Consider the following 18,232-nt stretch of genomic DNA (forward strand, 5'->3'; position numbering starts at 1 on the left):
TTTCTACATTCTAAATCAATGACTACTTTTATAATTATTTAAAAATTCCATTATATACCACCACCAACAATATATATATATTTCTTATAATTTGTACTATTGTTGGTAAACATACATTTGTGCGATGAAAGTTAAACTACAGGCCTACATTTTTTCCTTGTACAGTATGTACACATTAAATGTAACTTTACGAACCAACCAAGTGTTCATGTTAGCAACATTTTGATGGGGAAACCTCATCATATGAAGCAACTATCTGTTTCCACCTTGCTAAAACCAATACAAGTTTTCAGTACATATTTACTGCATTGCAATACGTACAACAAGTTAAGTTTACTTCTAACAGTCTTGTTAATTGCACAATAAATGTACAAAATAGTAACACTGCAGCCAAGCAACATAAAATCTTAGTTTAGTAAAGGTGCACATACACCAGTCTCTAATACTGTAAATGTTCAACAAAACTTATTAAAATCTGCTTACAATTTGCTAATTTGGTGTGCTTCCGAAAAGTATACACAAAACTAAATTATATTATTCATCATATCTTTTGACATTACATGCAAGAACATTATGCAAATATGTGAGTTGAATAATGCAACACCAATCCAGATTACACTATGGATAAGCATATGCAAATTGCTATTTAACATTTTCAGTTGTTTTTTTCGGGGGAAAAAACAGAAACATTTTTGTTCAAGTTAGTTAGATTGCCAAGTGAAAGGAAAACAATAATGTTATCTTGCACAATAGAACTAGGCCAACTATGATGGATTACTTTCCCATTGTTGATAAAGGCATCAGAATACAATAACAAAACTAATGACCCATCCACAATAATTTGCAGTAAGAACTCATGTTAAAACATCTTAAATTTGGAAGCAAAAACATGATTTATTGTGAATGACTTACAGTGCTGTATACAAACCAGTAGAACAATGTTCTATGTTTAAAAAGTATGAAATAGCCTAGAAAGTGTTGACTACTGTATTACATAAACTAATGATTTGTGGCTATTGCAAGGCACTACTTTGTTCATTGGTAAGATAGTGTGTATTCTATTCTTCTATGTTATACATGCTACACATCATAATCTATCAGATCAAGCTGCCTAAACTATACCATTGTAACAAGTTGTACAACAGAAGTGCTGCTGTTAACTGGACGTGTCTACACAAAACAGTAAACTATTATTAAAGTGTAGAAATCGCCAGAATCACTTCATTGCTGGTCTCCTTTTAATGATAATTTACTACCAGCCATTGCTAACCCGTTTCCATTGTTACTGTCCGTCGTATTCACTTGGTTTGTAAGCATAAATTTAAAGAATTCATAAACCGACCAGGAAATTGCCGTCGCAGGTATTTGGAAGATTACCCTAGCTCGCAAGCCTTTGAAAAATCCTGAAAGACCTTCTTTCATATAAAGTGTCCTCATCCCATTAATCATACCAGTAATTGCGACGCTTGTGCCATTTTTATTATTTAAAATTAAACTCTCTTGTGTGTTAAGCATAGTCTTGCACACATCAAGTGGTGTAGTTGCCGCAGCAGCTATTGCACCAGCACACCCGCCAGAAATAACATGTGTTTTGGGATTGTACTCCCGTGTGGGATTCAGCATTTCTTGTCCTATTTCGTATGTCACAAAATGTATGACTTGAAATGGGATGTTCATTGTCAATTGTGTAGTGTAACTACGATAGAAAGCTAGACTGCCTTCACTATGCCAAACAGTCCTCATACAGTCAATTCCACTCTTGTATGGACTCTGGTACATCTGTAATCTTTGCTTTATGACTGAAAATGAAGAATGAGGATATTAACTTTAAATTACATACACTCTGATACTGTAAAACAAAAACATTTCTTTTTATAAAGGTTGTGGATATCATCCATATTCCCAGGTCATTTAAACAGCGTCCAGATCATTTGAGCAGTGCCCAGATCATTTGAGCAGTACTCATTGTTATAAGATCTGCCCAGGCCAATTTCTCTTTAGATATAAACCATCGGTTATAAAATTGTCTGTTTTTACTACAAAAAACTAAAACTTGTTACCATCAACTGGATTCATTGCTGCATCATGCACCAAAGTTGCAATACTCCCAGCAATAGCTGAAACAAAAGAAAACAATACAGCAGCATTTGTTGGTTAATTCATTCAACAGTAAATAAATAATTTTGGCAAGAAAGTGATAATTAACTAGTAGAAAAGGTTCAATAAATATTCATTATTATAACAGTGTATCCTTGCAATTTGACTCGTTCATTATGCATCATGTGCCATTCAATATTAGTTCTAACACTGATATTTAATGTATGGTGGAAATTAGAAATTCAAATTGCACATTCAGCTTTTGTGTATGTATATAAAAAATGTTCTTGCATATGGAAAAAAATCTTATGACATCTTTGAAGAGAAGAACATGCACTCCACTTTTTGCTTTAAAAAATAATGGCACTTAGTTCAGTAAATAATTTCAGTTATTAAACTATAAACATTATTTGGAGTTTTTTTTTATTAAAACAGAATGATTTTTAATCATGGTTTTATACTTCATAAATGTAAACTACAGTAATTAGTTGGCTTTTATTGTATACTTACATGAAATTACAGACCCTAGACTTAAGAAATATAAAAAAAAAACAGCATTTGAATCAAAAACATGTGACATTATTGTTATCAAGATGCAACTTCTTCAATATTAAAGATGTATTGTCTCCCAAAAACATGAAAAATGAAGATTAATAAAAGCAAACTTTAAATAGGCCATTTTGCAGTTTTAATAAAGTTATTCACTTCTGTAAAAAAAAAAACAAAAATAGTTATTTCACTTATAAAAAAAAGACAAAAGAAACCATTGTCTGACAGACAATTTAAGTATTTTTTGCTTTAAATTTCATTTTTTCAGGTAAAGAATTTTTTTTATCCAGTTTTTGGTCAAAGTGAATAACTATTATGTTACATTAAAATGGCATATTCTAAACAAAATTGAAAAAAAATTGTTTAGGGGGACAATAAATCTTACTAATTAACATACTACCCTGGTAAATCCTCTATAATTACTGTAGATCTTCAGGTATAAAATGACCCCTGACATTACAAGAGCACCTTTACATAACACAATATTTACATTTGGACAGCATTAGGCTTTCGTTTATGTAAAGGGGATTCCCGGGTATATTCCAACAAATTTCATGTACAGGGGTAGGATTATACTCGAGGAACTATGGGTAAGTTATTTAATATTGAAACTTAAAAGCAATAAATTCCAGCTAATCACAAATTGGTAAACCCCAATTTAACTGCATCATGTTTCTATACAAAATGCAAACTCATTCAATCATGAAGTTTGGAGTACTTGTTTAAATACACCATCTTGTGTATTAAAATGACAAAGCATTTTTCCTACAAAGGACAGAAGGGTATTAAGAATTCATTCAGCACTGATTAATTGGTTATTACTTATATACTAGGTAGTGAAATGTTTTAAAGTTGAACTGACAATAATTTTAGAAACGAAAAAATTAAAATGTTGTTTCTTCAATTTAAAAAAACCAAATATTCACAGCATACATACCATTTACCAATGGACTTTGGCCAGGTCTTCCTGAACTTAATTTCTTTTTTAAATGTTCATAACAAGCAAAATAGAGAGCATGTGAAGGTCCTGCTCCTACAGCCACAACATTTAGACCTCGTACAACCTTCAGCAACCCTTCATTGTGGATTATAGTTCTTAGTGTTCCAAAAACACTACGGTACATTTGTTGTGATGTACGAACACTCTGCATCCGAGTCTGAAAAATTCAAAAGTTATGAGGAAACCAAATTCTTCATAAATATTCTACATTAAAATGTCTTTTAGTAAAATTATTTATTTTAATTGATTCTAAAATTTTTTTTAAATTAATTGATAGACCTATTTATAGCCTAGTAGCACTAGGCCTAGTAGTAGGATTCTAAATAGCAATACCACCCTACTCTACTATTATACATAATACAGCCTAGGCCTCACACAACTGGCTTCTAGCTTTCTAACTAGGATGAGGTCACTCTCCTAAGCCTAGAAAGTTAATTTTTATCACAGTATAATTATAAAACTATAATATCTCATCAACAGGAAGCAGAGTGATAAAGCAGTTTAATTGATAACTGGGGCTAGATAGGCTACTCCATCGATGACACTCCTCATCCATATGTGTGAGAGTCGACTAGGCCTAGGTAGTAGTAGATATGGAGGTATGCCGTAGGGAATGGGCCTGAGCTTTGCGATATTTATGAGCCTATCCTTATTTATCTAGCCTAGCTGCTCCTGCTCGGGTGTGCCACGTGAGTTCGACATTGCTGATTGTAATACACAATTAAAATCACACAGGAACTGCACTGGAACATTGTATTATTATTTTAGTGCGCGCAAACAAATTTTACAATCCTTGTGATAGTCAGAAATAGACACGATTGAAGACAAGTAGTTTCATAAACTCACTTTCACACAATCAATCGGATACATTATGCAATGTTCTCCCATGCCCGCCATTGCACCAGCGAGCAAGTGTGTAGTAAACTTAGAGGTAGGCAGCGCTTCATAATCGTCTCCATTGTCCATGATCTGCTGAGTTCCATATCATATGCAGACCATTACGACGATTATGAAACAATAGCTGTCCGGCAAACTTCTTTTAACAAAATAGTCAACCAACATGAAATGTAAACCGACTAACTTTGCAAGTCACTCCATATTCCCGATCATACGCAAGGCCATGTACGTAACAAACTAGCCTAGCAGTAGCCGCATGAATCCGCGAAAAAACCACACCAGCAAAAATCTGAGCACAGGATGAGAACGCTCGACTCACATTATAATAGCGCCCCCTGTAAAAACATTGTGGCAGCATAGAGAGATCGGGAACCAACATACTACATTTTGAAGAATATTTAGTTATTTAAAGATATATTGTCCCCCTAAAAAATGTTTTTTTAATTTTTTTTTTTTTACTATGCCATTTTAATGTCACATAAGAGTTATTCACTTTGACAAAAACTGGATTGAAAAAAAATTATTTACCTAAAAAAAAGTAATATGCAAAAAATTGTCTGTCACAGACAATGGTTTGGTTAAAATTAAACGTTTATTGTCTTTTTATAAGTAAAATGATTTTTTTTTACAGAAGTGAATAACTTTATTAAATTGCAAAATGGCCTATTTAAAGTCTGATTTTATTTATCTTCATTTTTCATGTTTTGGGGGACATACATCTTACATCTTAAAATATTTTACCAATACAGTTAATCGAGTTTGTTTTTTTTAGTTTTATGTTTTGCAATATGGCTCCTGTCAGGATTTGAAATGCCCAGGCCTATTAAAAATGCATTACGACAACACACAGCACATCAACATAAAATATTCATACATTTTAGATTAAGATTTTCAAGATGTTGACCACTGCGATAAAGGTAGTCTTTACCATCATCGTATAATATGCCGCACAAGAAGTAGCACAATTTGCTATTATTATTAAAGGTAGTCTTTACCATCGTATAATAAGAAGTAGCACAATTTGCTATCATTATTAAAGGTAGTCTTTACCATCGTATAATAAGAAGTAGCACAATTTGCTATCATTATTGTCAGTGCTAAACTACTGTATATTTAAGTGTCTTTCTTTTTTTTCATGATATTTGATCAAACATATATATATATATATATATTCAGGTTGAAATTATCAGACCGTTAGGATAGAGTGCTCGATACCAAGGTAGAGCATAAATAAATAAAATAACAGCAGAAAACTTGGTTACTTCATTGTTTTAATCACTACAAATTTGTTTCGTACGACCAGTATGTAGCTGGCCGCACTCTTCAGGTGAAATGTAAAACATAAGTGACACAGTTGTCTCATAGTGCTTGATAGAAGTGAGTCATCAGGAAGTCGTATACAATAGCCTATTGTTTTAGATTTAGATAAACTATTTGGATCTGCAATTTAGTAAGAATTTTTTCCTATGTCTACAAGTAGAGACTAACTCGTTCTTACGGTTCAGTGAGCATAGCTCTGGTTGACATATAATAATATACTTTTCATATATACATAAATTACATCTTTTGTTAATATTTGAGTAAGGTTTGCATTTCTTTATAATTTTCCATTTAATTGAGTAATTTGTTTTAGAGTCTTTAAGTGTCCATATATATTTACTGAGTTCTGTTGCGTTTCTTAGTTTTTCGTTCCGGAATGAAGACGTATGGTTTCTGTATCTGGTTTTAAACTGGTTTTCAGTTAGTCCGACATATGTTTCTTCTTTTGATGAATCTTCTCTCTTTACTGTAGCTTGGTAAACTACACCTTTTGTTAGGCAGTTACCTGGGAGCGGGCATTCATTGGGATTGCGGCAGTTACATCCGCTTGTTTTCGCGTTGGTTTCAGTAGACTTTTCTTTGGCTATCACATATTTGTTGTGTGCGTTAATTACTTTGTCTACGCTCGGCATGCAACTGTAGCTTAGTTTCAAGGTATTTCTGTTAAATATTTTTCTGAGCTTGTTGCCGGCAGGAAAACAATCTTCTACTATAGCTAAAAACTTGTGGCCGATGTTGGTTGCTACGTTTTTGCTGAATGGTGGGTTAAACCAAATTATGTTTCTGGTACGCGATTTTTTGGGCTTCTGCTGTTCAGCATTGAACTCAAGTTGATGATTATATCCGCTTTCTTTGAGGGCTTCCTGGTACAGGGGTGCAGATGCATGGAATGTATCTTTGTCTGATGAGATGTCAGAAAGGCGTCTATTTATAGCAAGTGGGATGTTGCGGATAATAGATGGAGGATGGTTGCTGTCATGGTGCACGTAGGTTGGTTTGTTATTAGGCTTAGTGAAAGGTCGGAAGATCCCTGTCCTTAGGTCGAACGTTACATCCAAATAATTGACTATTTTCTTGTTAGCATCAATTGTTAGCTTGAGGTTGTTCTCCTGGAAAACCTTACAAATATCTTTCTTGATTAGCTCAATTGTTTTGGCTGATTCGCGAAACGCAGCTATAGGCCATCGTCGCGGTATACACCAATTTGGTTGCCATATTTGTTAGACAGTTGCGACAAAAGATATGTACCTACGATTTCACAGGTTTCAGCACCGTCAATTAGCTTCCCATTGTGACGTCAAACACAGGTTGGTTTTCAGTTCCTTTTTTGCACCATGTAGCGTTATCATGGAAAAGGAGTGACTTTTTCGCTTGGATGATAATATTTGTTTCTTCATCGGAGATTGCTTCAAACTCAGAGGCGAATTCAAGGGCTTTTTTAAGTAGGTCAATGGTTATTGACGGGTAGAAATCAACTATGTCGAAGCAAATAAACGAGTGCTTCTCCTTGTTTTGAATGTTCTTATACCAATCAATAACAGAATTAGTGTTCTTCCATTGATTTAATCCTGTTGACGCTATTATTTTCTTATTTATTCTTTCAAGGATTTGTTTACTTACGATGCCAATTTCTGATTTCGATGGGTTGATCAATCTACATGTCGGGTTGTTCTCGAAGTTGGGTTTGTGGTCTTTTAGTGTTATAAAAGCTTCCTTCTCGGCTAAGCGTTCGATTCTGCTTTCCAATTTTAGTTTTGCGGCGGTTTCATATTCATCTCTGGCTAATTTTGAAGTTGTGCTTTTGTTCGTCTTCTTATAAGATTTTGTAACATTGTTGTTGAGTAGGTTGTTGTATACTGGGGTATCGACTCGATAAAAATTCGTTGTTTTGTCGGCGGGTATTATTAGCTTGTTGTCTTTCTTGATTTTCTTGACATCTTCTAGCAATTTATCTTGGAATTCACTGTTGCAACTCTTGAATTGAACATTTCTGACAAGATTTAACATTTTTTCTTCAAATTCACAAAGCTCCACTACGGGTTTCGGAGATGTAGATGTTTTAAATCCATACGTTTCATTCTTTGTTGATGTTTGCGGTTGCGGATTAAGGAAATAATATGCTTTCCAGCGAACTCTTCTAAGGAACGACTCAGTCTTCTCGATTAAACACTTCAAATAGTCCTGTGGTTGTGCCAGTGGGATGTTTTTAGTGGAGTATCCAAGGTTAATGCGTTCCATATTGATCTGGAGAGTGCTCGACAATATATATATATATTTGTACCTGTATCCCTAACCCCTATTTATTTTATTTGATAATTACTGTATATACTAATTTATCTTTAAAATTTAATTAATTTAGCAACGAATTGAAGTAAGTACGGATGATATGGCCGGGAGTCGTTTTTGAGGAAACAAGGCCAACACGACAGACCGGTATTGCACGATACCGCCAGTTTATAGTTTTAATAAACTAATCACTTCCTGTCTGTGACCTTGCATGACGTCGGCAATAACCCTTCAATGACATGAGGGGGGTAAAACATTGTTAATGTAATGTAAATATTATAAAAATAAATATAATGCAAATGTAAGTGTATAACAATATATCGGCGAAATGCAGGTCTTCCATCCAAACTCAATCAAGTATACAACATGCATTTTGAAGACTAATATTAAATACAGTATGTTTTTTTATATGTAGTCGGGCACGTTTATTTGTACGAGGATGACCGTCACAACTGATAATATTACTCTCAGCTATAATACGGTTAATACGCAGCCGGTATAACAAAAGACGACTACAAAATATCTAATATTCGATATTTTGATCGTATTATTCGTCATCATGTCTACTTGTGTTAACAAATCAACAGAAACTTGGAATGAAATGCAAGATTATTATAAAAATATTCTTGAAGGATCAATTAGGTTTGGATCTGATGTTTGTTCCCTAAAAGCAACACAGATGATGACGAAGGGCGCAAGAAATGCTCTTTCTTTGGTACATGAAGATATTAAGGAAAGGTAAAGAGTAGGCTATATTGACTATTATTATTGAGGCCTTAAATGTAATGTGCTGGTATATATAAATAATCAGACATAGACTAAAAAGCTAAACCCACACAAATTGAACAACCCTTTTTGCACCTACATTATTTGGTATTTTAGTTTATATTGTGACGTCATTATTTGGGTTGATCGTCTCTGAACCCATGCATTGTTCACGTTTGGTAGATGGTGTAGGCACATGGCCAACAATCTAAATGTTCAGGCTGCTTAACGTTAAGAATCCTAGCGTTAGTATCCCACTGACGGGCCCACTGATAACCAACAGATTAAAGTCGATAGAAATAGATTCGTGACCATATCTGTTCTGTAAACCTTTTGTCCAAAGTCCACACAACCCACGTGTGAACGCGATGGAGTGAAGTTTGTGTCTGAATCTGAAAACAAACTTTCACTCGGGGCTCATGCCTATCTTGAGTCGTCATAATAGACATTTTTTCAACTTTCATTGCCAGTAACGTGAGCCTATCCTAGTCTAGTTTAACCCCTTCAAGTTTAGTAAAGTAAAGTATTTATTTATAAATTATTATCATTATTATGAATATCATTTCGATTACTAATAATGCTATACTTCGGACATCAACTCTTGGAATATAATATAATAAATATAGTTTTGCCCCTGTATTCAAAACTTTCTTAAAGAGATATACTAGGATTTGGAAGAGGTAAATTAAAAGTATTAATAATTATCGTATAAATAAATATTGAAAAGTAATCGTCTAAATAAATGAGAGTTCGTTTATAAATGAGGAAGGACATGAATGTATGTACATTTTAAACATCTAACATTTTAAGTTCCTAAAATAAGAGATGTGTCCTGAGGTGGTCGGACATACACTTTTTGAGTAGGCTACTAGCTGATGCTTGTCTGTCGGAGGAAGTTTTTTTTGCCGAGATCTGGAAAATTCAATTCATGTACCTTTTGGGCCAGTAGAGTGACGTTACAAAGAGAGGTTTATTTCAGAGATTAGCTCAAAATGTTAATACCTTAAATCTAAAATTGTAAAAAGTGTTTTAATGTTTGTTGTGTTCTTTGTTTTCTTTTCTTTCAGCTTGTTAGTAGAGGGTTTTTTGTAAATTGAATAAAATAAAAAAATAAAGTTTAAAGTGTATCAATTGCAGGACGTACCTGCGTCCTTATATCACTGAGTCACATTGGCCCTGCAGCCTAATTATAGGCCTATTTCGTATAAATTAGCTTTAGAATATTGTTAAATTTATCTTAGCTTAAATATATTTTTCCCCCTATCCGTAGTATTCCGCGTGCCAAGGTCAATATCAACAATTCAAAAACCGAGAACCGAAAATCACCCATCTCTACAATAGATAATAATATGTTAAACTTGTAACTAGTTCATAGAGACAAAGTGAGCGATATTGTTATACCTTTTTATTCGTTTTATTGCATTTTTTATTATAATATTTTATAGTATATAGTACCAAACAATTTGTCTATATGCTTTAAATTACAGTTTTTTTTAACGTAAAAAATTGAAGTGAATACAGTAACCATTGTGTGACATTAAAATGGCGTATTCAAGGGGACAATACTGTATTATCTGTAGTGTGATTGGTAACGCCTTGCCTATTTCGGTCATCTTGGCCTCGTGGCCAGGACCAATGGTAAAAATCGAAGGCAAAGAAAACAATTCAACAAAACAATGTTTTGTTGAAGGAACAATACACGTTGAGAAAGTAAAATCTGAAAGTAGAATCAGCTTTCAGTTATCATACGACATCACAAAAGACGACTACAAAATAACGCTGATCATTTGACAGGATTATTCGCCGTCATGTCTACTTGTGTTAAAAAATCAACAGAAACTTGGAATGAAATGCAAGACTATTATAAAAATGTTCTTGAAGCACCGGTGCTTGAGGCATCAAATAGGTTTGAATCTGACGTTTGTTCCCTAAAAGCAACACAAATGACAAGGAGTGAAAACAATGCTCTGTCTTTAGTCCATGAATATATTAAGGAAAGGTAAGGATAGGTCTACCTCTATATAAGGCGTCTTAAAATCAATGTGGCAAGTTAAAATCTTTTATTTTATATTGTGGCGTCATTTTGTGGTGCTCTTTGATGGAGATACTGTCACCTATAACGTTCGTACTGTAGCACAGCTTATAATTATATCTGGTTTAAAGTTCGTCCACTTAATTCGACGTTAAGAACGTTATAGATAGAAATAGAATCGACGAAATGTACAATGTTTTCGTGACGCGATGTACTTAATTTCCGTCATTGAATCTGAAAACGATTTTACTTTAGGCCTGTCGTCGGTCATCAGGCTGCCGGGAATTTCTATAAACATTTTTTCAAATAACATGCTTTTCTTTAAATTGGTTAAACAGTTTAACCGCCTTTACAAATAATAAAAAACATACAAAATAAGTACTAAACTCTCAGTACTTATGAGTACTCTCAGTTGTTATTTTGATCTTAATTTCTTACAACCAGATATTTTGGATGTGGTTTACCTCTGCCGTCTTGTCTACTTGAGGCCCATGTGCTTGATTTGGGATGTGGCACAGGACGAGATGTCTACTTACTTAGCAAGATGGTTGGACCAAATGGTCATGTCACTGGTATTGATATGACCGACGAACTGGTACGCTTTCATTTATCAATAATGCAAGTAATTTGACCTATCACAATTTTGAGGTAGTCTATACTAGAGGACCAAGTTTGTTGTAGGCCTATATTCCAATTCACACTTAAGCTTATTTCCCACTAGGGAATTAGGACGCGCAACGCACTAGTTATTTGACCAATCACACGTCATGATTGGTCGAATTGCTTGTGTCGTTGCGGTGCGTCCTAGTGAGAACCAAGCTTAAGGGGTAAAGTCGACTCATCGAAGCTTCTAACGGCCGTGCTGCCTACCTGTCTCCATTTCATTTACCGTTTAGAGCAGACCCCCAACGATACTGTGCATGCTTGTGAGTGTTACACCAGTCTGAGTCAGTAAAAATACCAGTGCTCATTGCAACCCACCTGGGTTGGTTGGAAGGAACCAATGAGAGTCCAATATTCTAATCAGTGCCCCGAAAACAGATTCGACATTCAAAAAGAATTATAAAGTTAGTGTTGAATTTAAACGAACTTTCTAAATGATCGATCGAGTCTATGGACTATTGTGTAGGTCTTCATAACGACGACTTTTATTGAGATTCTGAGGCCATCGCTGACAATGATTATGACGACCTGCATAATAAATACACGCGATACACAAACCTCTAAAACTTCTAAATGCTTAACCACAATGTATGTTTTAATGTTATAGCTAAGTTTTGCTAAGCAATACGTCGACTATCATTGCCAAGCATTCGGATACAACGAGAGTAATGTTGATTTTAAAGAAGGATATATAGAGAAGCTGTCTGCATCTGGAATTAAGGCTAACCAATTTGACGTTATTGTGTAAGTTCAAACTATTATTAATGGCAATCCGCCTACAACATGTTAAAGCTTGGCAGTTATATATGGGGCATTCACTGCATCGATTGTACAATTATTAGTTAATGATATAACCCCACAAATTAGGATCACCACGTCGTCGTCACTTCACTCAAAATTATTTTTTAAAATGTTAATATAATAGGTCCAACTGCGTAATAAACCTATCGCCTGATAAACAGTCAGTGTTAAAAGAAGCATACACTTCTTTAAAAGATGGAGGCGAGATCTTTTTTAGCGATATGTATGCTAATAAGCCTATTCCAGACACCTTGAAGACAAACAAATCACTTTGGGGTAAGTAGTAGGTTTGAAATAAAAATTACATTTAATATCTGGGGAGAATGAATTAGTACCAATTACTGTATTAAAATTGAATTACTGATCGAGTGATAAACCTGGACATTAATTTTCTATACAGGTTTAATTTGTGATTTGTTCCAAATAGGATTGCCTCAGCGAATTGATAATTTATTATCGACCATTACATGATCGAATTCCTACAAAGCACTATCTTCTCTGTAAAGCATAAAAGAAAGTACTAATTTCAATTACCGATTTACAACCTTATTACAGGTGATGGATTGGCTGGAGCACTCACCTGGTCTCAATTGCTTGAAATTGCTGCAGAAGTGGGATTTACGCGTCCACGACTTTATGCAATACGAAAAATTAACGTCAACAAGCCCGAACATAAAGAACTGGTTGGTATGTATATGTTCAGATTTTAATATATTAATATTTAAAATAAACGAACATTTAAATTGTATTATAATGTTTTTAACAAAACTCTCTATTGCTATCAAACTAAAAAGGTGATATCCAATATGCGTCGATCACATGCCGACTGTTTAAGTTACCGTCAAAAGCCAGTGGTAATTCAACGGAATCTGAAGTAAAGTTTAATGGAACCGAAGACCACCTGGATAAGTTAGTATTTGACAACTCTGTTACATTCACGGTGAGTAGAGTAGACAACTAGATTTGCAGTGTGTAAATTTCATTAACTAACCTCAATCAAAAGTTTGACTATTTAGGTTGGATGTGATTTACTCATTCTTTTTGTAGACTGGTACTCGGACAGTTGTGGATGGGACTTTAGCAGCGATTCTGAAACACTCACGCTATGCCAAACACTTCTCTTTCACGAGTTCGTCAACTGAAGCGCCTCCTCCTCAGGTAATTATTTATATACATTATTCGAAACATATATATGCAAGTCTATGGATTTTCTCCTTCAACTATCTCTTGGCTCCGATCTTATCTTTCTAATCGCTCTCAACAAGTTCTTTTTGAAAAAACTCTTTCTTCCTCTGGTTTTCTTTCTACTGGAGTTCCTCAAGGCTCCACTCTTGGTCCTCTTCTCTTTTCCATCTACATTAACGACCTTTCATCTTCTTTAATCTCTCATAACTCTAATCTACATATTGACATGTATGCTGACGATACCATCATCTACTATTCTAACTCCTCTTCTAAACTTATTGAACTGAATCTTAATAATGCTCTAATTCATCTCTCTACCTGGCTAAAATCTAACAGACTAACACTCAATATCTCAAAAACTAAATCTATGCTCATTGGCTCTTCTCAAAAACTTAAATCTAACTCTATCTCCCTTACTCTTAATGATTCTCCAATTCAATCTGTTACTTCTCATAAACACCTTGGAATCATTATTGACAATACTCTAACCTGGAAATCTCACATATCTTCCCTCTGTAAAAAACTCAATTCTATTATCTACTTACTCAAACGTACCTCTAAATTTACAAACAAATCTTCTCTTCATCTTCTGTACAATTCACTTTTCCTTTCTAGACTTGACTACTGCTGCTCTGTCTGGGGTTCTAAACCTTCTTCTACCACTAAACTTCAAAAAATTCAGAATAAAGCTATCCGTCTACTACTCGATCTATCTCCCACTACACATCTCTCTCCTCATCACTTTTCCTGTGCTAAGACTCTCCCCTTCCATGAACGATACCTCTTTCAGCTTGCTTGTCTATCTTTCAAAGCTCTACATCACTCTGCTCCTCTTACTATCTGTCAGCTTTTAACTAAAGTAACTTCCAACGGCCGTATGAACACTAGGCAAATTACTAAAGGAGATCTTCTTATCCCTCGTCCTTACCTTGAAATCTTTAAACTTTCTTTTAGTTTCAATGCTCCTTCTTTCTTTAATTCTCTACCTTTAAGCATTCGTAACTCTTACAATTTCTCCTCCTTTAAATCTCTTTTGAAAAAACACCTGTTTCTCTCTCTCTGATTTTTTTTCTTTTTTTCCTTCTTTCATTGTTGGCATCCTGTATATCCTCATCTTTATCGTTTCAAATTAATTAATTAAATTTCAGTATATCACCGGGCGGTTTAGAATTAATGTTCTTTGCCTGATTTGTTTATATATTTATATATATATATTTATTTTTTATATCTTTGTTAATTTTGTGTTTTTATAGTTTATTTTGTATTTACTGTTTGTTTGAGGGTCCCTAATGATCAGCTGATGCTGGATGGACCACCCTCATAAAATATTGTTGAAATAAAAATAAATAAAATAAATAAATATAATCATCTGAATACATTCAGCTAACGCTTTATATATTGTAACGCTTTGTAACGCTTTATATATTGTACCTTTCAGAATGGCATTAGTGACCCATTCGAACTTCTTTCATGTAAATAAGCACACGAATGTTATCATTCTGAAAAATGATGTCGCTCGACGGATCAATGACCTGGCAAGTATGGTGGCATCGATGGAAAGAAAAAACAGAATGATAGGGTGAATTAAACAGTCACTAAAGCAGGTGGCTCATTATTAACATTTAGTATAACTGTGTTTCACGATATCGAATAATGGAATGATGATTTCACGGTTTAAATGGGCGTAAGATAATGTATTTAACCAAGGAGTAATCTACTATAATCGATGTAATTATGATCATCATTCGCCAAACTACGGTACTTCTATAATACAACTTTCATGTATGGGCGTATTATGGTAAAACGGTACTCATGTTCAAACTAGTCTGTACAACTATCGAATTCACATTGTTTTTAATTTTAAACCATTTACCGTGCTCTTACTTGCTTATTAATATTAAATGACTAAATTAAAGAAAATCATGACTACTGTGTTTATTACAATACAAATAAAGTTATTTCTTTGTAATAATAATTATTATGAAAATGTTCCTAATACATAATATACCTAATACATAATAGGCCTATAAACCCTAAATATACGAAGCATGCAAATACCATTGCAAGTTATTAATCACAATAATAATAATACGACCAGCATCCATAACAAGTATACGGTCATGGATTATTAAGAAACAAATGAGGTAGTATTTTGGAATATAATGAATGTAATAATTGTACTATATTGTGCGATACATGGCTGCTCCATCAGTTATAAAGAGGCCAACATTCAGAGCCAACTAAAACGCCATTAGGTAAGCATTGCCACGGATCATTTGTTTCTTTGAGCCATGACTGTAAGCTGGTCTTCAGGTTCTTCACCATGTCAGCCAGTGTCGGGTTATCTATCAAGTTGGTCAATTCTTGTGGATCATTGTTGACATCGTACAGTTCCCACTCTGGTCGATAATAATACTGGTGTAAAGTCTTGAACCAGTTTGTTGGCTTTCCTTCGTGGGATCGGTTTAACGTGTCTTGGAATGTTGGGGACATGAAAATGTCGAGTGCGATCGGATATGACGTAGCGTGGTTCAGGTTATGTATTAGTCTGTATTGACGATTGCGTACAACTCTCATTGGGTAATACATTGTTATTTCGTGTAGATCATGGCTGGAAAACACTTCATCAAATTTACCTCCAGTTGCTGGTTCAGCAGTCAATATTGGAAGTAAAGATTTGCCACTCAGATTTACTGTGACACCATTAAGGAGATATGATGGGTAGTCAACTCCAAACCAATCTAGTATTGTCGGTACAATGTCAATAGTACTGGCCATAGCATCACTAATCGCACCCCAACGTCCGATGTGCAGAGGAGATGATATCATCATAGGTTCACCCATGCCGCTTTCGTACAGATTTGTTTTTGCGTTAGGGAAAGGTATACCATTGTCAGCAGTGTAGATAACCAACGTATTATCAAGGAACCCCAACGATTTCAGTTCGTTTAGGAAAAGACCGACTCCTTGGTCCATTCTACTGACCGACGTATACTGGGCTGAAATTTCTTGTCTGGTTGCCAATGTGTCGGGTAGAAAGTATGGCACAATGACGTCAGCTGGGTCGTAATAAGCTGGTTTCCAATCTGGAATAGTTCCCGTCTCTCGGCTACCATTTCCAAATCGTTCACAAAATTGTCCATATTTTTCAATACCTGCATCGCATCTGTGAACATCTTTGAAAGCAATATATAGGAAAAACGGACGTTCATCCATGGTTAGAAATTCATTCACAAGAATTTTCATGTTCGTGATGTTCCTAGCAACTTGTAACATACTGTAATGTTCGTCCGTTCTTTCGTAATCGAATTTATAAACGTCATCAGGCCCTATATGCTTCTTACCAATTATGCCCGTCCGAACACCATGGTCTTTTAGAATCAGTGGGATACTTTTGACTCCTTCAAATGATTCAAAATGGTGGAATGAGTGATGTAATCCGTACATACCGTTCTGATGCTGTGGTAGTCCAGTAAGTAAAGCAGAACGACTTGGTGAACAACTACTCACAGAGGTATAGGCTCGACGTAATACAACGCTACGATTAGCAAATGCGGACAAGTTTGGAGTTTTGCAGACTGTATTATTGTACACTGGGCTTTCAAATCCACCATCGTCAACAAACATTATTAATACATTCTTCTTCTTGGGGTCGACTCTAGTTTTATTCCGTCTATATGTATGTCGGCCATTTCCAACACTGAGTAAAGTTATCAGTATCATTAAAATGATCGTCTTTATTACCGAAATCGCCATGTTTTTTTTAAATGATATAGGCTAAGCCAGAACAGCTTCTGGTCTGGTTGTTGAGATTATAATATCAGTACCTCGGAAAAATAACTTCCGCTCGTTAAGAGTTCACGAAGGTGATTTGGGATTAAGTTGATCAAGGCTCAGATTATTATTAAAAGCATTAAATATTGTCCCCTGATAGTTATCCACTTTGACAAAAAATTAAATCGAAAAAAAAAATTATTGACTTTAATATTTAACTAAAATAACCTATTCAAAGTAGGCCTATGATTTAATTAATCTTCATTTTTTATGTTTTTGGGGGAAAATACATCTTAAAGTGTATTGTCATATTCTCCGATTTTTTTTTATGAATGATAGGGCTCAGGCCTAAAAACAATAATTAAATACCGTTTCACTGTTATCAAGTTTTGATAAACATCTAAAGCTTCGTTCCCACTAGCGACGCAACGTAACGCAACCTACGCAACGTAAGAAAATACTCTTCTAATAATTGTGTTTGCCCCCGCCTGCGTGAAATCAAATCTGCTATGTTTGCAGCACTATTGCGTCGTCGGTTCCCACTTTTGATTACGCAATACATCACTTTGCGTCAATACGTCGCTACGTTGCGTTCTAGTGGGAACCACGCTTTATAGTTTCTTGCCGTACAAATAAGCCTACACGATACATGGATTTCACGAGCTTACCTCCTCGACAACGTACAAATTGGCCGGGCTGGAGATCTAGATGTCCCAAATTTTGATATAAAAAACAGTACCTTCCTCTTCTTTATAATAAGAGTCTTCCTAAGATTCGATATGATATATTGAAGTACAAATCCAAAGAACCTTTGGTATACTTGAAGAATTAAGTACAGTGATAATTACAGTAACTAGTAGTTG

General features: G+C 34.7%; 2 protein-coding genes and 1 pseudogene across 3 annotated transcripts; 1 reads left to right on the forward strand and 2 right to left on the reverse strand.

Moving 5' to 3' along the window:
- Window positions 1-49: 49 nt before the first annotated feature.
- Window positions 50-18,119, reverse strand: LOC144838070 (mitoferrin-1-like). Of its 2 annotated transcripts, none has more exons than XM_078693424.1 (4): window positions 18,106-18,119; window positions 3,584-3,801; window positions 2,061-2,117; window positions 50-1,799 (listed from the first exon to the last, which is right to left on the reverse strand). In XM_078693424.1, exons 2-4 carry the CDS (start codon window positions 3,795-3,797, stop codon window positions 1,222-1,224), a joined length of 849 nt encoding a protein of 282 aa, XP_078549550.1. In that variant the 5' UTR covers window positions 3,798-3,801; window positions 18,106-18,119; the 3' UTR covers window positions 50-1,221. The 2 variants fall into 2 exon arrangements, with proteins under 2 accessions (XP_078549550.1, XP_078549549.1); XM_078693423.1 differs by lacking the exon at window positions 18,106-18,119 and adding an exon at window positions 4,493-4,824 and having other exon boundaries at window positions 3,584-3,803.
- LOC144838069 (arsenite methyltransferase-like) lies at window positions 8,642-15,394 on the forward strand. Its single transcript, XM_078693422.1, has 8 exons — window positions 8,642-8,887; window positions 11,391-11,541; window positions 12,217-12,353; window positions 12,535-12,686; window positions 12,966-13,097; window positions 13,205-13,350; window positions 13,458-13,568; window positions 15,034-15,394. Exons 1-8 carry the CDS (start codon window positions 8,709-8,711, stop codon window positions 15,073-15,075), a joined length of 1,050 nt encoding a protein of 349 aa, XP_078549548.1. The 5' UTR covers window positions 8,642-8,708; the 3' UTR covers window positions 15,076-15,394.
- On the reverse strand, window positions 15,446-17,392 carry LOC144838066 (N-sulfoglucosamine sulfohydrolase pseudogene; annotated as a pseudogene).
- Window positions 18,120-18,232: the final 113 nt, after the last annotated feature.

This window comes from Antedon bifida, chromosome 3 (assembly GCF_963402885.1).
Source record: "Antedon bifida chromosome 3, ecAntBifi1.1, whole genome shotgun sequence".
In the NCBI taxonomy this organism is placed as follows: domain Eukaryota; kingdom Metazoa; phylum Echinodermata; class Crinoidea; order Comatulida; family Antedonidae; genus Antedon; species Antedon bifida.